The sequence below is a fragment of the Pagrus pagrus genome (genome assembly GCF_965226575.1).
Source record: "Pagrus pagrus genome assembly, chromosome: 18".
NCBI lineage: Eukaryota > Metazoa > Chordata > Actinopteri > Spariformes > Sparidae > Pagrus > Pagrus pagrus.
Window position 1 is genome coordinate 9,703,293 of NC_140202.1, and position 23,957 is coordinate 9,727,249.

The 23,957-nt window shown below is 43.1% G+C and overlaps 1 protein-coding gene across 2 annotated transcripts in view; it reads left to right on the forward strand.

Moving 5' to 3' along the window:
- The first annotated feature begins 1,086 nt into the window (after positions 1–1,086).
- fndc5a (fibronectin type III domain containing 5a) overlaps positions 1,087–23,957 on the forward strand; it is a 28,184-nt gene continuing 5,313 nt past the window's right edge. The window contains exons 1-3 of one of the 2 annotated variants that reach the window (XM_084381755.1): positions 1,087–3,095; positions 17,538–17,653; positions 19,380–19,578. In XM_084381755.1, the coding sequence (XP_084237881.1) occupies positions 2,960–3,095; positions 17,538–17,653; positions 19,380–19,578 (451 nt within the window). In that variant the 5' untranslated portion in view covers positions 1,087–2,959. The remainder of the gene's footprint in view (positions 3,096–17,537; positions 17,654–19,379; positions 19,579–23,957) is intronic. The other variant, XR_014624734.1, reaches the window with a different exon arrangement.

Below are 23,957 nucleotides of genomic sequence, written 5' to 3' on the forward strand. Positions count from 1 at the left end.
GATTTATTGCTGATATTCTGCTTGATCTGAGTTTAATGTCGAAGACTGTAAAGTATCAGTGAGGCCAATTTCCAGAAGCAAATGACTCACTTGGGCTGAGTCCTTTATGTGTTTGCTGAGTGTTGAATGTAAAGACGATTATCATTCTGTTGGCCCGGGAAGCTGAGAGATCGCTGACAGGTCCACGCTATTGAATCTGTTGACAAGTCAGCGGGCTGTCTTCATGCTGCCTGGGCGTTGATATTTCAAGATAAAGACAAATTCTTTAAAGTTTGGGAGTCGCCAGCTGACACATATTCACCCAAAAGAGTCAAGTTGACATTAGTTTATAACAAGGCTGGTGACGGCATATATTTTTGTTACTGCCAACAAATCCCATGAATAATACGATAATAATAAATCAATAAATTGGTGCTGCTGCACTGTATCGCTCTCGTGGCCAAATGCATTCCTATGAGCTGTTCACTGTCGATGTCCTCAGCCATTTTTCCATTTCTTCAGTGAAGCAGAAGCGTGTGTGAAGTGGGCACTCGAGCTTGACCGTGCATTGAGGGTGTGAATGTCTTTTGAAATCAATTTGAGATCACCAATTTTTCCTGCCCAGCCGAGATTTTTTTTTTTTTCCTAGTGTTTCCAGTCAGCTGGATGGACATGCATGAATACAGGGTAAAGGCCTGTATACACTTCACATACATTGTAAACAGAACTGAAAATACAGCTCTGCATTCTTCCCATGAGTAGAAACTATACACAATTGGATCTCTTAAAGTCTTATTGATCTTACAAAAAATGAAAAAATTAAGGGGAGAAAAATGAATAGATAATTCAGTATGTTCAAACTCCTATAGATTAATGCTTGGGGGGATAAAACAGCTCATAACCTGTCAAAATAGCCCAAAACAATGCCTGCACTGATGGGGAGCAGCGCCAGAATGGGCAACAGAATCAAAGCCAGTGGGCTACAGAGCTGGGCTCAGCAGCCTCTACGTCATGACAGAGGCCAAGAAATCAAAGAGAACGTTGACGGAGGAAAGAGGAGAGTGATCACCATAACTTTGAATAACATTAAGGATTTCTCTTGGTTTGCACATGGTTGGAAACATTTAAGACCATTCACAACTCAACAAAATATATAGCCAATCAAAGATCTTATCGTGCTTATATCCAGAAATGTTACATATTACATCTTTAGGCGATCGATTGCCATTTTTTAAGGGGGCACAGTGTAGTTTGGGAGAAGAAATTCAAACTCAGACTTTTAATATTTACAAAATGAATGAGGTAATGTAACAAACTGTGAATAAGTGAATAAACAAGCTGTTCTCCGATGTAAATAAGACTTCCGTTAATGGAAAAATGATGCTGTACATATCACATCTTTAAGGCCATAGATTGCCATATTTTAAGTAAGATGAAGTTTAGCTAAGTCATGCAGGACACAGAGACCATATGCCCCCAGCTGTAGTTGCTTTTATTGTCTTGCTTAGCGCTCACTCGTGTATACCCTGGGGGTCTTCTCACTTATAGCTGTATGCAATAGTTGGCAATACTTTAACATTCTTTAAATGCAGGACTTTTTTTTTTTTACCTGTAAAGAGGTGTTTCTACATTATTACTACATGAACTCAAGTGAAGGATGTGAACACTTCCTCCACCTCTGCTGCTCAGGGATGGTGGCGATAGAGGGGTTTGTGCAAGTGAGAGAGAGGAGAGTTTGTGCAGACATTACCAAACACACGGAGGAGAGAACAGTATCCTACAGGAGAGTGAAGAATGCACAAAAAGCAGCACAACAACCCCAACAACAACAACAACAACAACAACAACAACTACAGTGTTCCTCTGCAGCACTTCAGAGGCAGCAGGCTGTGAATCGAGGTACACTTCATGGGGACACAGCTAGGGGACAGTGCCGGGTCTCCTGAACTTCTGCTCCCCGCCACGCACACGGACACACACATCCCGGGAAGCTTCAAGTCCACAGCGCGCTGCGGGGACATCACCAGGTACTGTAACCAGACTTTTTTCCCACTTTTGCAGCCGCTTCACCGCGCCTCTGAAACAGTGTGACGCGGAGGGGTCAACTCGGAGTTGGAGCCGAGAGGCACCTGTTTGTTTTGGAAGTTGGAAAAAGCAGTCCAAAGCTGAGACTTTATCTCTGAGCAGGCGACTGTTTGCGTGGGCCAGTGCATGCATATTTAATCGAGGAGTGGGCAGCAATAATCCAGAGTAGTGGCTCACCGAGTGGGCAAGTGAAGCAGGGGGATGAGAGAGAGAGAGGAGCCGGGCTCGACAAGTTTCAGCTGCTGACAGAACTTTGCATACTGAATTATTTCAGCTGGTGTGTCTGATTGTGTGAAATATGGGATTGAGATAGTAGAGGACAGGGGGAATCTGGGGCAAAGACTGCTGCTTCAAATAAAGTATTGGCCTTAACTGTTCAACAATAGAGACCAGTGGGACCAGGACACTAACAATCATTTTAAAAATCCTTTTATTCGATATTTATTGACTTATATTTGACGAGTTATCTCGCCAGGTTGTCTTGATTGTCTTGCCGCCTTCCTCCCTCACTGTAAACCCTTCAGGAGTCAGTCAGTCCAGGCGCTCATATACAAAGCCAGCACGTTTCACTCTGCAGCAGCAGCCGAGCGGTGCTGAGGCTGAGCACCACCTCCAGCATCACCACCTCCAGCATCACCACCAGCAGCAGATCGGGGAGGGTTTTGAAGCACAGTTGGAGGGCCGACGAAGCAAACGTAAACCAGCTCCGGACTCGAGCTCCAGTCGGTGATGACGCTCGGTGGACGCCGGCCGGGGGCTGCTCGCTGGTCGCCGGCGGCTCGCGGACAGTCGGGGCTGCTGTGTCGCTGAGCGCTGTCCGAGGTGCTGAGGAGCCGCCGACGGAGCGGCGTCCTTCCGCTTTTCCAGTCCAGACGATACGCACGAACTGACGTGAATGCCGAGCAGCTCAACGAGGCACAGCAGTCCGCCGGGCAGAGTAAATGGGACCGCACGTCGCCCCAGCGTTAGAAAGATGGAGAGATTTTTCCTGCTCGTCCTCAGCGGTCTCTGCGTCTCCCGAGTCACAGCGGGTAAGTTTGTGTTTGCGTGCGATCGGAGGGGTGTTTGTACGGATCCGGAGACTGGTGTGCTCCCGACTAATCAGACGAACCGTGGAGGGATTGCAGAGGCATGTGTTTGCGTGAAACCCTGCTGTTTTGTGTTACAGTAATCGGTTTTGTTGGGAGACGCTGCGTAGTCTGTGGTGTTTGTGGAGAGGCTGGCTGTGTGTCCGTGCTGCTAGAGGCATCTGTGTGTGGTCATCACAGGGTGACACACGGTGGTTTGGACTATTCACATGTGAGACAGTTGTAGTGTGCATTGATTGAGATCAGTGGGGCCAAACTGACCCTTAACGTGACATGTTGTTGTCAAGCAAAGCAGTGTGTGTGTGTGTGTGTGTGTGTGTGTGTGTGTGTGTGTGAGAGAGAGAGAGAGAGAGAGAGAGTAATGGTGTGATGTGAGCCAAGCTGACCTTTGAATCTCAATTTCAGGCAGGTACTATAAACTGCTTCACACACACACACACACACACACACACACACACACACACACACACACACTTGAAGCTTGATGTTGACCTGAGCCATGTATTAATAACCAGGTTTGGGAGGATCACCTTACTCTGATATAGTTACTAATTACCTGTTAAAAAGTCACAATTATCACAACATTAAAGTAACGTAACTTGATTACTTTCCCTTACTTTTGGATTACCTTAACACCAAACATATCATGTGGTGACTTCATTTAATCTTAATATTTCACTGGAGACCAGAGTGATGTTGTGTGAGACCCATGAAGTGTTTTTACTAAATGTATCTGTAATCAAATTACATCCTTTTTCTGTAACATCAACGGAATACAGTTCCCTTGTTTGTATCCTAATTATGTAATCCCATTACATGTATTCAGTTACTCCCCAAGCCTGTAGCACAGTCTGTCAGTATGAAAATCAGATTTTTTTTAAATCTGGAAATGTGTTATCTTTTCATTACTACGAGACGTTTCTGTCCATAAGTGCTGATAATGTGACTGTAATGAACTGCCACTGGCCACTGGAAGCACATGATTGGACTGCAGAGGAAGGACAGTGGTCCTCACATACATCCATGGAAATGACACTGATGCGTGCTGTGTTTGTGTGTGTGTGCTGATGTCCAACATATACTGCATGTGTGCATCTATTAAGCATGCTTGTTAGAGTCAATACTACACCCGCACCACACACTCCTGCTATCATAATGCACCTCTGGTTTGCTCGGCATCCTCCCACTCCTCTGCCTCTCCACTGACGAGGGATCGCTGCGCTGCACACTCAAACACTCGCCCGTGTACAGTTTACAGACACGCAAATTACTCGCACACACTCTGTGTTGTGTGCTCTCTTTCTTCTCCAGCAAACAATTCTGTTCCCACATTGTAAAGAGACTGTGTTAGCATCACAGCATTTCAACTGGCAGGTAGTGGGGTGTTTATAATGAACGCTGGCACTTCATTGTAGTAGCTCCACTATATTGGAGAGGTGGAGAGAAGAGTATAGATCATTTATTTAAATAAAGAAAGGTAGTCCTAATGTTTTGAAATGTTTCTCAGGTGTACCAAACATTTCCTGCCCCTTCTGGTTTGTTATTGGTAACACCTTATTCCAGCTATTACATCAGGTCATCATGTGATCACATGTGATTTGCTTAAATGTTGATAAAACAATCTTACCCTACAGTCCATTTAGTAACTATTCTGATGTCAAACTATCTTCATTGTGACCCAATCACCAGAATAAATGTTGACAATGTATGTTTCTGCAAACCACAGATATGTACGGTTAGGGTTAGGAAAAGATCATGTTTTGGACACAAACACATCTGGAAACTGAGGTCTTAAACATGTAACGTGTACATGATTTGTACCATGTTGTAGAAATGTCAATATGCTACGTGACACATGACACGTACAAAATGTGAAGGTATCAGTGGTTAGTAGAAACGTTAACTGCAGATGACAACGTTGCACCTCAACTTTTAAGCCAGCATTGACGAGACGTCCTCCCGACCTTATTTGAAACTTTGTTTAACTGTCCAATGACAATCGTGCACCTGTTCTGGATTGACGATACATCGGTTCACCTTACGCTTTTGTTCATTTTGAAAGTAGTGTCAAAACGTTCATGCTATGGATTGAGCGATATGGTTCTTCAGGGTCGATGCTGATTATTAGTGATCAAGGAGAACGATAACCACATGTCGAAATGTATAATAACCAGTGATTGAATGTAACTTATTACAGTTTAATCATACTGCCCTTGAGTAACATTTAGAGGTAGTTTACTTAAGTATTTCCATTTTCTTCTTCATACTTCCACTCGACTATGTTTATTTGATAACTTTAGTTACTAGTTACTTTGCAGATTCAGAATATTCAGTGTTGATAGGCTATTACTTGTGAGATGTAACCACTTACTGTTGTGGGTGGGACACTTCGTAAAACCACAGAAAAAATACTGATTATCTGGCCAGGGACCTTTGTCGCATCTCTCTTTGTTTCTCTTTAACTCTTGATTGATTGTATCTAAAATAGAAATTAAAAAAATTCCATGACAACTAATTTTCCCGTCATCTGCTGATAAAAGACCATGCGAAATGACCAAAAGCTCCAGAACAGCTACTAAATGGGCTTTAAGGGGAGATTGTCAACTGCTGTATTAAAGTTCAAGAAAAGATTAGGAACCTTACTGAGTCCAAATGTTGATATGATACATAAATAAAATAAAGATATGATCAGTTGAGAAAAATTGTGAGTAACTGCCTCACTTTTGGATTCACAGTTCAACTTGGTTCAAGTGTTTGTGTTTGTTTTATCACTTAGTCAGACACCTGCACCAAGAAAACCAGGCCAATTTGATGTTGAGGCGGAGAGGTGGACTTGTAGAAGTGAGTGGGTGAGCACCAAGGCACCATAAAATTTACACTAGGCTGACGTCTTTACAGTGTCTCGGTTTATAGAGACTCATAAACAGTCGGTTGATCCTGGGAAAGGAAAGGTAATGTTTCCATTTAAAATGTAAATCGACTCTCTCACACATTCAATTAAATGAGGCCATAAATCCTTGCAAGCAATTTTCTCCGGTCCCTAACAGTTCTGAGTTTTAAGAAAGGAAATAAAAGGAAAACATCAATGAATCAATAAGCATATTGAACAGTGATGCAAGCGATGTAAAGGCTCCAGGCTCTGAACAGTGAGTGTGGTTATTTTTTTAAGCTGTAAAATAAAACAAAAAACCTGCCAGGTGATAAATCACCTGTGAGGACAGTGTATTATGTGTCAAGTGTTAAGTACTACCATCCATAGAGAGGAGTTGCAGGCCTCAGCTGTGAGAGCCACAGTTTGTAAAACCTACTCAACTTCTCTTCTCTAACATTAAATTGTCATCAAACAAGAAACTGACTTACAGTGTAAATATTTCTGATCAGACGTCCAAGAAGTCAGAGAGGCAAAATCAAAATGAATGTGGTTTCATAAGGTTTCATTTCAAGGTTTAATCAGCAGTTTCTCAAAGACACAACATACTGCATTATGCATTTTAGAAAAACAGCCTTCAGGTCTGCGATGTTACTGTTTCCAGATGGCAGTTTGTTACATGCACAAAACGAGCGAGCAGCCCTGAACACATGGAGACTCCATCACTGGTGTCAGAGGATGAGCGGACAGTGCGAGGGCTCGTTTCCATGGTCCCATACTGAAACAATCCAGTCGTTACCAGCAGTATTTTCAGTCATGTAAATGCAACACTTCTGCCCTGATTTTATTCTAATGTGCGTCCTTAAGACCTGCTGGGTATCTGGGGGAGCCTCCTGATTGGAGGACTGAGTCATTGCTCTTTAACAGGGCACAGAGAGCGTGAGAGGAGGTGTGAGTCGTTGGGGATGCAGGATTGCGTGAGTGCGTGATTATCTGTTCATTATTTTCCCTCTGGTCAGTTGTGTGAGCACATTTAGCTGTGTGTAATTATTAGTTGTTTGTAATCTTGTTTGCAAGTTTTTAAAAAGCAGTTGGCTGCACTTTTGTTGCAAGAGCCTATTACAGTACAGTTACAGGTCAGCACTGATGTGTTGCATCAGATCTGGGCAATCGAATGTTACAATAGAATTACAGCAATTTTTCTGACTTTTACTAACAGCACTATTTTTAACACATTATTTACAAGAAGACATAAATACACTTTGGCAAGCCGCCACTACAGTTAACTTACGTAAGTGTCGAGGCTGCAGTAGACACACACACTAATGCATCTCTGCTGCTCTTTAAAGGTGCACTGTGTAGTTTTGGGGTTGGAAATAATAATCATAGGGGAAAGATCTTTATTGACTGATGCCTAAATAAACAAACTGACCTTAAATGACAGTTTTGTTTTACTTTGTTTATGCTTGGCAGACCCTGCCACCATTCCCCTGGGGACCTTATCTTCGTCTGAGAACAGTTTGTTTATTATGGAAAAACATTTTTGAGTTTGTTTTTTTACCTCATTAATATTGTAAATATCAAAATTCTGTCTATTGTGTCATGTCGAGACACCAGAAAAATCATAAAAGCCAGATCCAAACTTCTGCTCCTACATTTTAAAACAACATTTAAAAGGTTAAAAGCATAAAGAAACCCAAACTTTAATATTTTTTCCAAATCTGATTTCTTTTCCCTGGCAGAATATGCTTTGTGTACACTCCCTCTGGGGTCATAAATAGGCATGGGACACAATTATCTTGGCCAATATGATTGCGGTTCACAATATTATTGCATGTGTTGTGATTTAAATGAAGAAATGTTGTATCTTATATTGTACTATCCCCATTCATTAACCAGAATATTTCAGGGTTTGTAGAATACAAAAGAAGCTTCTCTCAAGTCACGCAGCTCACACATTTGTTTTCCCCTTGAATATCCTTTATTCAGCCAAATTCAAAATCCAGAAGAAGAGTATCAGCTCTCAGCTAGAGTTGTATGTATATTGGTATTCTTTTTTTGTTTGTTTTTTGGCTGCTGGTGGCACATAGGTATTTTTGCTTTGTGTATGTAGATCTGTGTATAAATACAGAACCAGCTTAAAACACAAAGATGAAGCTACAACTAATTTATAAGCCTGACTCGACAGAGCTGGTGTATTTCTGGAACACAGCACCGAGGCTCAAAGTTAAAAACAAAAGAAAAAGATAATGTTTGGGAAGTCAGTCCTCGCTGTAGCTGTGCTGTCATTGTCGTGTCAGTCCTGCCCAGATAATCTCTCTTGATCTTTCTCGCACCCTGTCACGTTTTAATTGTCACTTGTCCTCTTACATAAGCGTCATTGCTGCTCAGTGTATCAACAACGTAGCGCTGCTGCTGCTGCTCTTTCCTCTGGCACCTGTCTGCCTCTTCTTCATTTCAAAAAGCCTCTTTGAGCTCCTCTTTGAGAGCTCGCCCAATGGCTCAGCGAGCCGCGGATGAATAAGAGCGATGGCCTTGTGGTTGATAGCGAGGGCTCATATATGCTAAAGCTTTTAGATCTTGTTTAATGTAAGGAGGAAAGAAGGTGGTTTCGTTTTTATCGAGAGCAACACTGAGGAGACCAAAAGAGCCAAACTTCAAGGTATAAAAAGTTTAAAATCCCAGCGTCCCTTAAAAGCTGCAGTCCAGTGTGGTGTGGGTGCAGCAGAGAAAGGGTGGTTGCTTGTCAGTCTCCCTCCCTCCGCCGCCTGGTATACCACCGTCCTCTGCTCACCTCTGCCTTCTTTCCTTTTGTTCTCCTTCTGTGCCAGTCTCATCATCCCTAACATTTGGCCCAGGTGGTTGGTCCCACCCGTCGAACCATGCCATCGGTCCCTTGCGCCATTCTCAGAAAACCGATTGGTGGTCACCAGTGCCTGTTACAAATACAAGAAATCCACCAGGTATAGGTTATCAGGGAATCACATTAGTCAAGGGGAGTGCAGACATCAAGCAATTAGCAACAATAACAGCATGCAGTACAACAAAACAGGCAAGCAACAATATAAAATACTTAAAAACAGTCACAGTCTTTGACACTTGTGGCAACACTGCACTGCAAACAGCAGGAGATTGAAAGAAAACAATTTTGATTTTTTTACTGAGAAATTGTGTTTAATGTAATTGTTCTCAGAAGCGACAAGTGATTTCAGGTTGGTCTTTTTTTGGAGAAAACAGAATGAAGCAGGCTTTAGAGGACAGATTGCAATCATCTGGACACCAGGCCTGTGGGAGAAAGAGACGGGATGCCAAAAGACTGACGTGGTAGCGGCGGCTCGCTGACGCAGTCCGTCATCTGTCCAGTTACGCATCTGTCATGTCGTGTGCAGGTGGAGGAAGGTCCGAGCTACCATCTGGAGGGAAATAGATGGCATGTATGTGAAGGAGTTTGTGGGGGTGTTCAGTGTGGCAGACTTGTTGGTCTGTTCTGGGGTTTTTCATATATTAAAAGCATGTTTAAAACAAGTCAGAAAAGTTGTCTACACAATCAAACAAAAGGCCTTCGTCAAATATGAGCACCAACATGAAAGTGTCCCCACCTCTTCCTGTCCAGTTGTCACCCCAGGGCAGCCCGGGGAGTACTGCTCCCAGTTTGGAAGCCCAGCTGTCCCTCTGCAGTTATTTTGGTGAAAGTAACACAAAAGTATGATGCATTACTCTGATTGAATTGATTGTTGAATGTATCTTATTGAACATGAAGCCACAGGTTGTGTCAGCATAAAACAAAAGGAAAGCTTGTTTACCTGTTTTCCAAATACAGAAACAGTCAGTTTCGAATGATCGACCTTTGTGCCGCGAGCTGAGAGTCTAGCTCGGGCGTGGGACCTTAGTATTCAGTCAGGGGCCAGTAGTCAGTCACACGGCATGTGTTTCTCTCAGGGGAAGTCTTGCTGGAGAGAGACAAGGAGATGAAGCCAGTGATGGATAGAGAGAAAGCAAATTAATGTATGCAAAAGGGAGATAGTGCTGGCAGCAACAGAAGACAGTGAAACATGGAGGAATCAGAGTGAGAGTATTCTTCACTTCCCCCACCCCCACCCCCTTCCACCTGCCTGCATGTGACACCAATCCTCCCAGGCAGCTACTGTCGGCGTCACTTTACCAGCTGTCCCCAAGTCCTCAGCAGGACTGTGAGACCTCCACAGAGAGACACTGCAGTCAGTCTGAAGTGAAAGACAGACAACAGAGGGAAGTTCTAATATCATATTCACAACCTTAAATCAAGCTGTGAGCTCCTTCAGCGTCGTCAGCCTCATCCGTATCACTGCTGTTTCCCTGCCTCGTGTGTGTGTGTGTGTGTGTGTGTGTGTGTGTGTGTGTGTGTGTGTGTGTGTGGGAAGGGAGGGCTGCAACTGATGTGCGAGTAGATTTCATTAGCAGTGGGCTTGTCAAATAATCAGCCTCATGGCGCTCCTCCCTTGCCTTTTTGAATTAGCTGGCTTGCGTTCTGTGTGCACACAATGCTGCATTGATTTTCATACCGTGCCTTTTGACATTTAATTAGAGAAATGCGTTTGTGTGTGTGTGTGTGTGTGTGTGTGTGTGTGTGTGTGTGTGTGTGTGTGTGTGTGATGGAAAGAAAGAAAGAAAGATTTCTCGGCATTCTCGTGACCAGCGGGGTTGGAAAATTCATTTCCTTGGAGTAAATAACTCATTTCTCTACAATGGGATAGAAAAAGCCTCAGGTGTGATTGTTTGACAGCGCTGCGCTGCTGTGCATGGACGCAGAACAGCCCACGGAGAACACACGGGCTCCATTTGGCATGCAAAACATGCCGAAAACACACACGCCTCCCACACACGCAAACAGGCGCTCTGTGGCTGCTAAAGGAAGACATCTTTAATGAATCTGAAAATGAAAACCGATAGACCAAAAGGCTCAAAACAGTCTCAACCAGCTGATCGGCAGCCCGAGTGTGAGCGTGAGTGGCATGAGGCTAATCAATAGCAGAATAGTACATGAGTGAGTCAGAGCTGGGCTCCCGTCTCCCCCTTTCACCCACCGTCTCCCCCTGCGCCCAGATTCCCATTGAAGTGTCAGTTACAGGCGGAGAGCTTTACACACCAGGCTGTGGAGGAGCTGCCAAAAAGCCCCAGTGTGTAGTAGCTGTAGAGAAATATATAGCGAGGCGCGTCGGAGAGACAGACAGATGAGAAGAAAAGAGAAACAAAAACAGATAGACGGCGTGGGTGTGTGTGTGTGAGGGGGAGGTTTAGCACCAAGTGTCCATTGCAGTCACAAAGATAGAAAGTGAATGGAAGAAGAAATACAGGAAACATATGAGGTGGATTCAGAGGTAGTGGATCCAAAAGTTCTGGGAGCTGAATGGTACAAACAGTGGGACAAAGATAAAGAAAGGCAGACATCCACAGGGGAGCTCCCTTTTGTGGTTTATGTAAGACTTCAAGCAGTCGTATGGGAAACAGCAGGCAGCGTAACAGCGCGGCTCCGATGTGAGCGCACACGTTTCATTGCATTTCTAAATGACCCACCAGATGCTCTGGCCTACAGATGAGCCACATTAATGCCTGGTGTGCAGGTATGTGTACATGTGGACCACGTGCAGAGGTCTCGCCTGACACATGAAAGGGCAAACTCCAGATCAGCACAAAGTCCTAATGGCTCTATCATGGCACATTAACTATGAATGAGGGGGGGAGCCAACGTCCCTGCCAGCTTGTATGGATGCTGACCCCAGAGAGCACGCTGTAACCGCAGCTTACATGGCTACGAGGCTCAATAACAATAATACTGTTAGCAGGGGAAAAACAAGAGGCGAGCAGTTGTAATTCCCCCGGCGCTGTCGTTAGCTGTGGCGCGAGACACCGCTGCGCTAATCAACATGTGCTAATTTGTAGCCGCTGACTCCCCTGTGGCCTCTCACTTTCTAGCTGTTATGGCTTTAGCACAAAGTTGTAAGTGTTCCTTCAAATGCACACCGCTTTGATATTCACCCCCACCTGCTGGTTATTACACACCTTCCATACAGAGTGACTGTGTACTTACTATTAGCCTTGAAATGTGCTAAAGCTGTTTAAGATGCTAAACATTAATTAGCAGGAGCAAAGTGGTTCCCGAAGGGATTCAAAGAAAAGGAACAGGAGGTAACAAACACCCAAGGCCTGTGCCCATCTCTAAAATGGCAGAAAACAGAGGAATAGGATGTAGCCAACAGGCAGTTAGTTTATTAGTTCACAGGCCTACAAACTCACTTATAAGCGTCCCAGGGAGGGGAACCAGTCCAGGGGCCTGACTCTGGAAATGTATTTCTAAGGATTGCAGCGCTGTAAAATCAGTGATATCTCGTCCTACATTTACAGGTCGTCAACAACATCAACATTGGTGACGCATCCTTGATACAACGGTTCCACGCAAATCTGGTGGAAACACAGACTGGTTTGCCAGATGGCACCAGGGTTCCTAGATCCAGAGCTAATTTGGTGGAAAAACACCATGTGTGGCCGATTGTTTTTGTAGTTTAAATTGAGATGGCTCCCCTCCTCAGGCTTTTTCACATAGTTTTATTGTTGACGCCGCTGTTATAAAGCCAACTGTATCATTTCTGTTTTCCTGGATTACTGGTTGGTTGGTATGTCAGCAGGATTACACAAAAACTACTGAATGGATTCCCACGAAACTTGGGTGGGGGATGACCCTCAGCCGAGTTTCTATGTCTGAGCACAATTTGATGCAGATCCTAGATCCAAGCTAATATCAGGGTGAAGCAGTTATGGGTGGTTTAGAGTAATGTAGGGCTATTGAGTTTGATATTGGATTAGGCTTGATTGAATTAAGGGGGGCTGGATGGCCTTGGCGGAGGTTTGCGCTCTACTGAGGGCCATTACAGTTTATTCATTTAGTCTATAATAAGACATGAAACCAGATAGAAGTGACTGCAGGCTGCCAGTCTGACTGGCTCAGTCAGCTTTCAGTTTCCAGGGAGATTTTGTGCCTGGTGGCAGACAAAACAGCACGGTGAAAGCGAAGTTTACAGGAAATCACTCCCTGATAGTGTCATTATTCTATAGTCATTACATTGTGCAATCAACATTTTCTTCATAATGATATGTTAAAGCAAAAATTCTTAAATAAATGGCACATTAGCCAATTCTGCACCACTAATGCACAATATGAACTGAAACGATGGGGACGTTAAAGTGAGCTCTGCTTTTTTTATCTCACCTCTAGGCCCAGTATTGTAAAAATGGCCCTGTATGAAAAACTAGGTGTAATACCTTTATTGTTTCAGCTCTGATTATGCTTACATGGTGCATGAGCCTAAAATGATTTATGTTTACTTAAATTACCACAATCTAGCAGATGCACTCAGAGTACTAGTTGTTTTTCAAAGCTGCCATGTGTAGCCTTACCGTGTGCCCTTTACCTGATGATTATTTAAAGGGAAAAGCAGGCACAGTGCAAAGAGATGGGGAGCCACAGCTCAATCGCTCCCTGGGGCCCTCTGGTGGGTGAATCTGTAACTGCCTCAACCCCATTTACACCTGGTATTAACGTACGATCTGTTTCAGGATACATTTTCAACATCCCATGTTACCTGAAATATTTCCCCATCTTTAATTCCACTCATAAATTCACCACCTTTAAAAGCAGTGAACTGCTCTTTACCCAGCTTTGGGGAGTGTGTGTACACACTGAACAAGCTGAAAAGAGATGCAGAGGAGGAGTCAGGAGGGAGGGATGACAGCAGGCCTGGAGGAGGTGTGGGAGGAGTGATCCTGTCTTTCTGAGGTCGACGGACAGATGAGGAGGACGTTCATTTAATAATGAAAGACTTTATGAAGCAGGACTGTTCACTGTGTGTGTCTATGTGTGTGTGTGTGTGTGTGTGTGTGTGTGTGTGTGTGTGTTTGTGTGTGTGTGTTCACAACATGTCCGTGTCCTGAAGCAGCATCTCGGCTTCCTCTCCTTGACCTTATGTAGTTTCACACACGTCACCCTCCCTCCCAATGAGTTCTCTAATGAACGTGGATATTAAGGAGCTGTCACCTTTCACACTTCTCAGCATGGGATAGACAACTAGCTGTCAGTCTGATCATCACCGGGCTAACAAAGACACACACACACCAGGGACACCCGTCACCGTCTCCTCAAAGTCACCCCTATCTCTCCGGGTGAGGCCAACTGTGTGCCACTGCAATGGGAGAGAGTTTATGAAGACATCTGTCTGGTGTTTCATTAGAGCTGACTCTCATGTCATGTGGATATTTTAGGCCCACGGTCATGGCCAGCGTCCACGCTTGTCATCCCTTGGCGCTGGAGATGGACGAAGACAGACAAAAAGTGACCGGAAGCTGCGGGACCTGAGGACACTCAGAGAGAGGGTTTAACTTTTGTTTAGCAGAAGGAGGAATGTGGCACTCTCCTGCTTTTTTTTTTATCATTTGTTATTTAATTTTGCCGTCTCAGTGGAATCAAGTTCTGTTTTCCAGGAGAGATGATAGTTCACTTATACATTCAAACAGGCAGTCAGCAATACAAACAATAAAGGGAGAAGAAAACAAAAAATATATGAAGTATCATATTTTAAGGTCATCCACTGGGAGAATAATTTGCAATTTCAAAGGGCTTTGCGGCAGGCTACTCCATTTTAAGGAGCAAAGAGAAAGTACTCTCAGCGAGATCAGACATTTAAAGGCTTTGAAAGCTCATTGAAAAGCCAAATTATAGGATTTCAGCAGGATTTAGGATTTAAAAGACAGGAGGTGTGTGATACAGAGCTTCAAGCACAGCCTTATAGATCAGACTGTGGCGTTGAGAGGAGAGCGACGTAGAGTGATGCCAGACTGTTCCTATTACCACATCAGCTCCTCTTTTCATTACTCACTTTTTATTCTCTTCTTTTAAAGTCTATTAAAGAGGCAGTTCACCAGTTTTACAAATGAAACTAACTAGTCACAAGGAATATGACGCCTCGAACATAAGGATCTGAAAAGTAAATAAAGCTGTCAAATTAACATAACAAAGTAAAAAGTACAATCTTTCCCACTGAGACACTGTAGTAGAAGTGTAGAGTAGCGTAAAATTAACATACAACATAAGCAAAAGTACCTCAGAGTTGCACTTGAGTAAAAGTACTTGTACAAAAGTACTTCATGACTACTCCTCTCGCTATTTAGTTATGGTTCTTTTACTAACGCTGAAAGAGAAGAGGGGCAGTATAGATATTTGCAATTATAAACAAAGTATTTATATGTGCAAACAAGGTAATGGGCTGATGTCGGAGTTACAGAGTTAATTTCCCAGTATTCCTTGTGGAGCATTGGGATCTAAATGTTAACTGTCTCTGTGTGTTTTGAGAGCAGCGTCAACACATGAGAGAATAGAGCCAACCAATAATGAGTTTAATTTGCCACTACTTCAGTCTCATTACCACCCTCCACCTAAGACGCCATCCCTCAGGCTTCTCAGGAAACAGCAAACAAACAGCAGCCAGTAAAACAAAAGCAAAGCCACTTCAAACACCCGAGTACCCGCTGATGAAGAGATGCAGCAGGTCTCCGTCCTGTCATCTGCTGTTAGTCAGGCCATTCATCAAAACATCAGCAGCAGGTGGGTGGAAACGTAAAACCGAGGCCTGCTCGGATGCGGTGCGCTGGTTTTGAGAGTACAGTATGTCAGTGCGTACACAAGCGCTCCAGCAGCCCATCATCCTGTAATTACCAGCTGTGTGATTTGTACCCGTCGAAGGGCAAGTGAGCGTTAACCTATTCAATAACTCATTGGCTGCATTCGGTGGGCAGAATTAGATTTATACTCCATTAAAGACAGAGGAGTCGCATCGCTGAGAGTGACCAATTCTCTTCGTCCCTATTCATCTCTCTCAGTTCTGCTCCAAGGTACATTTATCAATCGATCCCAAAACTGCTTGCTGCAGCGTGAAGGTGTAACCAGTCTCTCAGGGTTCAGTGTGGTACAGGGTACAGGCTTTATGGTTCAACACACATATGAACATAATTTGAATAAAAGCAAACTGTGACAGTATTTTGAAACATCCTCCTGTTTCCTACATGAAAACCCTAACCCTAACCCACTTCCCAAAATATTTCAATGTATTGAAACAGGTCAGTGCGCTTCCAGGAAAGAGTTAGCAGTAGTATTTAATGAGGACTTCTGGTCAGTTTGAAGACTTTCATTTTGTTCAACTATAAATCAGCCCCACCAGCTTCCATTAGTGAGAAAGAGATCGATTGATGAAGCCATATTTCTTTGGATTCCACCAGGGTGCCTCACAAAATGAAATTAAAACTAAGATTTGAAAGGCCGAGTTAAATTAGAGTCCAGGGTATATCCACTGGGAGGGACTTTAAAAAAGTGCAGAATTCTGCTGTTTGATGTGAAAAAAGGATAGAAATCTCAGCAGAAAGACAGACCAAACAACAACAAGACACTGTTGAATCCAGAGTGCAATACAAAAAGATTTCATTGCCTTTCATTGGTGCGAGGTTGCTTGTAAATGTGTTAATCCATGCATGCAATACTGAAAAGAAAAGCGTTGAATGCCTGAGAGGTGTTTGTTGAATGTCAAAGAGATACGACTTTATTGAATTACAATGTAAAATTCACAAAACAACTGAAAGTCAAATTCACAAACTTTACATTTTAAGCCCCATGAGGCTGTAGGTCTAGTGCTTAGGCACAGCATTGAGCTAAATGCTCACGTCAGCGTGCTATCACCCAGGTGTAATGTTTACAGTGTTAAACAGCTTAGGTTAGCATGTCAGACATATTTGCTGGTTATCACTACACACTAAGCACAGCTGAAGCTGATGTGAATTTTGAATTTTGTCAGACAATCTTCAAAGTGATTAGAGTTCCTCCTGAGGGGTACAAGAATATCTGCACCGCATTTGACAGCAATCCATCCAATGGTCATCAAGATATTTCACTCAAAACCACAAATGTAGACATCTAGATGGCGCTCTCCTTAAAAGTCAGGAGATCAACAAAGTCCATTGGATTCATCATCTGGGGAGAATGAATCCATCCATTAAATGTTGAGATATTTCAGCCTGGATCAAAGTGGTGGACTGACAGACCAACATTTCGATACATAGAGACACACTATAAGAATTGCTGCAAACTTTAAAATCCTACTGTCTTCCAAATACTATTTTTAAACTATTAAAGATTTACCTTCATGAAAGGTGAGACAGACTTTACCTCACAGACTACACTGATCCTCCAACATCATGCAAAGCCTTGGGCACTACCACTGTAACACTCTGAGGCATTGTTTTGTTTCTATACTCTATCGCTTCCACCTCACATAATGGATTCAGCAGAGCCATTTATTCACACTGCTGAACTTGGCGTCCTGCCATTCTGGTGGCTGTATCTGCACTCCGGCAGACGCATAAAAGGAGCTGATCTTCTCATTTGGTTCATACGGCAAAAGATAAAACAAGCTTTTGTTTCTCTCTCTGTGTGTCTGCAGATAGCTTGTCGCCTCCTGTCAATGTGACCATCAAAGCGGTGAAAGCAAACTCTGCTGTAGTGACATGGGACATCCCCGAGGGAGACCCCGTCATTGGCTTTGCCATCACACAGCAGGTGAGCAATACACACACAGAGACGTATCTCCCACTGCATAAATATATATGTACCAACGGGGCAGATGTAGTTGAATATGCAAGTATAAACACACATCAGCATAAACAATCATTCAATTAAGTTGTGGTTCATCACTAGCTGTGGCTGCCATGTCCAATTCTCCTTATGCTGTTGCTGTTCCCCTGCTCAGAGTCAGTGAGCATAATGGGAATTATCCGAGGGCGCTGCATCCTGTTAGGCCTGTCTTCTCCATGACAACAGCAGACTCTGACAGCTCTGTGAAACGGAAAAAAGTTATATTATGTGCTGCTGTCAGGCTCAAATAAACATACAAACTCACACCCACAGACATTAATCACAACACTTTACAAGCATGTCTTTACAGACACAAACACACATACACGCTTGTTCACAGGAGAGGGGGGTGACATGAGTGTGGAGGACAGCTGCAGGGTCAACGTGGGTTGCTTTCACACAGCGGCACCAAGGTGTGTATACAGAGGAAGTCGTTTCTACTCATTCTGCTGTAGAATTGTGACATTGTGAAAATGCAAATAACAAATGGCATTTTGTTGTTTTAGCTAAAGTAGCACAAGAAACATATATCTGCCTGATACATTTTACTGATTTCTCTCATCTTACCTTACTGTCTGTTGCAATACTTTTTGTCAGTATTTGCACAGCAGTAGATCATATTTTTAAAGGAATAGTTTGACATTTTGGGAAATACGCTTATTCGGTTTCCTTACAAAGAGGTAACGATGAAAAGATTGATGCCAGTTGTGGACGTTTGGGCCGCTCAAAGGGGCTCTGTGTAACAATTTGCAGCAATTTAAATGTATTGATCACATTTTTATTGGCCATATGTGGGCGGATTGTGACTACAGCCAGATAGCAGTTATTTCAACCTAGCATAAAGACAAATAGGGAAAATAAGCCTGGTTCTGTGCAAAGGTAAAATAGATAAATAAAAAAAAATCCACTTATCAGTAGCACCTAAATCTTACTTTTTAACAAGTTATATCTCTTTTGTTTAATCCTTACAATAAATAATTAAACAGAGACGGGCTAGCTGTTTTCCCCCTGCTTTCAGCCCTTTGTGCTAAGCTAACAAGATTCTGGCTCCATCTTCATATTTACAGTACAGACGTCAATCTTTGCATTTAACTCGAGGCAGGCACGCAAATAAAGGGGCTCTGTGGACCTTCTGTGTTGAGCTGGGAGCAGGTAATCGGTTTATGTTCGCGGACTCCATTTTCCCCCTTTAAGCATAGTTTATAACATGTTGAAGCAGTGCTTTGACAGGGAGGTGTTTATGAATAACAGCACGTACAACAATAGCATTAATCTCAGTGACATAATACACCAGTGAAGTGCATTTTCTTATTCAACCAGGACTTCCCTCTGTCATAATAGGACCCATCAATATTTATGCCACAGTGTTGCACCAGAAGGCCTCTCGAGAAGCCCAAATGTCCATTAATGCCCCACCGAGTGGCCCAGTCGTCCCTCCCGTTAGCCAAATTATCATATTTGTGTGAATATAAGCCAAGAATCCTCTAAATGGTTGCTGGTGCCTTTTTTATTTTTACCATTGAGTCACCAGTGTTGTAGAGCCTGATGGTTGAGCACAAAACATCTGCCCTTCTGCTGAAAATAATATTATATAAAATATATATAATGTAAATAATTAATATATGACATTTCCCATGTCATACTCTGACAGAAGAAAGACGTGCGCATGCTTCGATTCATCCAGGAAGTCAACACCACCACACGCTCCTGTGCATTATGGGACTTGGAGGAAGAGACAGACTACATAGTGCATGTCCAGTCGATCAGCATGTCTGCTACGAGCCCGCTGAGCGAACCCCTGCGCTTCCGAACGCCGAAGGAGGCCGAGACTCAGGCCTCTAAAAGTAAAGGTAAAGTGGCACGAAGAGACTCACACAGACAAATGCTCGGTCACCCAACATATCCACACACACTCTGATTCTATCCTTTTCAAGACAGTGAGTGCAGAGGGGACTTGGCCTTTTGGCAATATCTTGACTGATTTTGTCTGAAGACCGATCAATAGACACAAAGCGTGAAATGAAATTTCACAAGAGAGTGCATCTGAAACTCGCCGCCACTGACCACAACTCGGGAATATAACGTCCGAGGGGGTTGCATACTTTATTGTTTATTGACATGCCTCGCCAGGCCACTCCCTGCAAGTACCCAGCGCAGCTGCACGGTAAACCAAAATGAGGAAAGGCATTTATCAGTCACAGAGAGGAGGAAGTCAGAGCTGCGAGAGGTGGCAAATCAATGTGCCTCTGGCTCAAGCCCTGCTACATTCCTCTCATTTACACTCATCTCTCATGTGAGCTGCTGTTATACTGTACTTCGATGCCTCCAGGCTGCGGAGCCAGAAGAGTCTAAACTTTTGTTATGGTGGCGAGTAGGCCGGCAGAGGCATGTAGAATATAAACACGATCATTGTAGAGTGCTGAAGACATGATCTTCTCACTGTTGAGGATGAATTACTGTAGCACAGGAAGTGGTGTCTGTGTTGTTTTTGCGAGGGGAAGAATATACAGAACTCAATAGCTGCACAGGATTGAGATGAACAAGTGATTTTATTCAGGATTCATCCTTACAGTAAATGCACGTACTTGTTTCCTTGAAGTTGTAGATACAGTTGAAGCCACCTCGATGTTCGCCTCCTAGCCAAAGGCTTTTCGGCTGCCAGCCAACTTACAGCCAGTTCTAAGTTGATTCCCAGCCACTGGGAGTCCTCCCCCACCCCACCCAAATCATACATTTCTTAGAGGTCCAGACTGAACCAACTGAATGCCCCTCACCCTCCCCTATGGTGACCGCTAAAAATGTTCCATCTGAGCCAGTGTTCTGTTCGTCTGTTCTGGGCTACATTACAGAAATGGTGGTGAAACATGGACAACTCCGTGAAAGAGGACCCCCCCACTCTGTAGATATAAAAGTCTCATTGTAAGGTAACAAAAACACAAAGATTCTTAGTGTCAGGTGAAAACATACTGTAGTTATGAATATTATAGTCCATTTCTGCCCCTAAATATTACAAACTTCACTTGTAAAGCAAACGTTTGGCATTCACATTCTTGCCAAGAGTTATTGAAGGAGTCCTTTAAAGTCCTTCAAAATGACTCCCAGAGGTTGAGCATCCAGCTTGTTAAGTCAGGTTGTTGAGTCGTATGAAAGTAAATGCTTCTATGAATGTTTGTTTGCCTGTTTTATTTGGAAGGCTGTTAAAGGAAGCAACGCTCTGCCTTAGCTCACTCACACACAAAAATGTAAGATTCTCACATATTTTGCAGGCTCTGCACCTACACACACACACACACACACACACACACACACACACAAAGCGAGTGAAAGTCCTTATTCAGTGAAAAGAAGAAACGATTACCCCACTCCTCCACACATTTCCCACCATGCACTCAGAGAGCAGGTCTGTGATTCATCATCCTTCACTCTCACTCAACAACTTCACAGTTTAGCACAACACCACACATCTTTCTCAGTCTCATTTGTAGCACTTGCTCAAGGATGTCTGTTTAATTAGCTTAGCTACGCCGAAACAATGAAAACCTTTTAATGATAGATGAGCAGACACAGTCATTTTTTTAAATTGATTATAATATGTTGGGCTTTCATACTGAAGGGCTTTATTTCGCATGATGTAGTCGAATTATAGGCAATTACTATTTCAGACATTTAAGACATTTTAAGAGATTAATACAATGATTCAGAGTGACATTACTTGCTCATTGTTCTGCAAACTGCATCAGCAGAATTCATATAAAATAATATTGAACTTATTCTGAATGAAGTTCTTGTGCTGGAGAAATTACAGAACATAAGAATGACAAAGAAAACACAACAGAGTAATGAGTAATAAGTAAAGTAATAAGTCAACTGAACAAATTAGAAAATGATACTGAGATGAAAAAAAGTAATACTGGCCATGATAAATTGTAACACCAAGGTAATAATATAGTTTGAACTGTTACAACATTTGTAAGATTGCCTTTCATAAACATTCATTAAAGCTAAGGTACAACCAACCCTAGCAGTGGGAAATGAGCTGTGTGGTGGTGTAAAGGACTGACACACAAAGTGACAAAAAGACAGAAATGGAGTTTGTCTTCTACTGCAGATAATTCGCAGGGCAGAGTGTGGGAGAGAGTCTTTCAGTACGGCTGTTAGTCCATTGTCTCGATATGACAGGCGGACGTCTGCAGAAGAAAGGGGAGGCTTTCACTATCTTCGCTTAACTGCTCAGCCCTTCTGTTCTGCCATATCATGCTGATTTCAGTGGAAGGGATGAGCCTGAAATGCTGGATTATTCCACATTTTCTTCTTATTTCCTCTTGCACAATGGGTTTAAACTGCAGGAGATCAAAGGAAGCAAGACAGACGGGGGGAAGCACAACCTGTGCACAAAACAGGAGGGGAAGACGAGGAATCAGAGAGAGGGAGGAAGTGAAAGAGGATGCAGAGGTGCAGGACAATAAGAAATCCTGTCAGTGAGCAACAGGCCATTAAATTCAGTTAGTACAGTTCACTTGAAGACAGACATACACTATCTGTGGAAAGATTACTCGAACCCTGACACTGTGAACTGAAATAAAAAGGCTCATTGGTCTCCTCAGATCTGATAGAAGGAGAACTTGTGTCTCTTTGGCCCACAGGAAAAATCTCAAAAATAAAGATGTTTCTACTTCCTTCTGCCACATAGCAGTTTCATATCTACGTCAAAACAGGGCTGCAGTGAAAAACTGTAACACAGCATCCTTCAGCTCTGCTGCATCCCATAGGATGAACAACAGGACTCCTGGGTTTTCTCTTTGTAGCCACTGAAGTAGAAGTAGCCACATAATGACAAAGGAAGGACCCTCTGTATATGACTTTGGCACCTTAAAGGGATAACTAAACATTTTGAGAAATACACTTATTCCCTTTCTTTTCGAGAATGAGGTGAGAAGATGATTATTGATCTCATCTCAGATCTAAGTCAGGACACATTTAGCTTATCTTAGCATAAAGACCGGAAATGGGGAAGAAACAGAGGTTATGTTTGTAGTGGTGGAATAAAAATCAGATCCATTAAAAATTCATCTTGAGTATGTTTACAACAATTTTCAAACCCAGAGAAATACAAAAGTTTAGTCAAGGTAATGGTACATTTAATTTTGTCACCTGTTGCTCTAATGTCTTAATTCAGAGAGTGAGGAAGGAAGTCTGTGAGTGTGATTAATCGTTACATGAATAAAACTAAACTGCCCAGTCCATGAATATTTGTGCCTGTGTTTTTTTTGCCCTAACAGCCAGATCATGTTACTGTACATTACCCTTAAACTAGCAAGCGAGGAAAGGCAGAGTTTGAGTACCTGTGTGTTTGTAGTCAGGTCACCAGAGACTCCAGTTCCCTCCCTTCATTTTTCCCTCTTATCTCTGTAACATTATGCTCATGAGGCAAATTACATTTCCCCTTTGACTCCAGACAGCAGTCGACATTACAGAACATAATTTCCCAGCAACGGCAGTCACCTTGGCGGATTGCTGCTGCAGTCAGGTTAAAAACAGGATTGAAGATAAAGCAGAATTGGATATGAGTCCAGGTGTTTATTCCTCCAGGCTCTGCACCCAACACTCAAAAACATATATATTTTTATTTTGATAGAGTGACCCCTAGTGGTACAAATTACACGCAGTATTGTGCATTAAAGTACTAGTCCTCAGTATTTCTGTAGGATATGGGGACCTGATGTGCAGTATACATTTTGCAATTTATAGCTCCACAACCTTACAATTTATTCCTGGTGGAGTGGAAAACACTTTCACATCATGTAGAAACTTTTTTATGAATAATAGCATAATTGAAAAACAATCAACTGAATGAATTAAACATCCAAATTAAAGGAAAACCTTAGAGAATTTCCAGATCAATTGATAATTGATCTAGAGTGGAGGGACTTGATGCATCAGAGGTGTTACATCTGACCAGCTGGCCCCAGTGGGGCCGGCTAGCAACGGTGTCAGGCACCCTGGGCTGTTGTGCTTTGATTAGTTAATACTGGGCAACAGATGCCGATCGATCAGCAGAATTGCTTGTTGCTAAAAGCTACTGGAGCGTTGGGTTCCTGCCACACTGGGCCCTCCAAATGTCACCCACTGCATCTAATAAAAGGACAGAAGTCTCTACGCTGCAGTGAAATTTAGATCGAGCCTCTGACTTCCACAACCCTCAGTAGAGCAAGAAAAAGTTACTGCATGT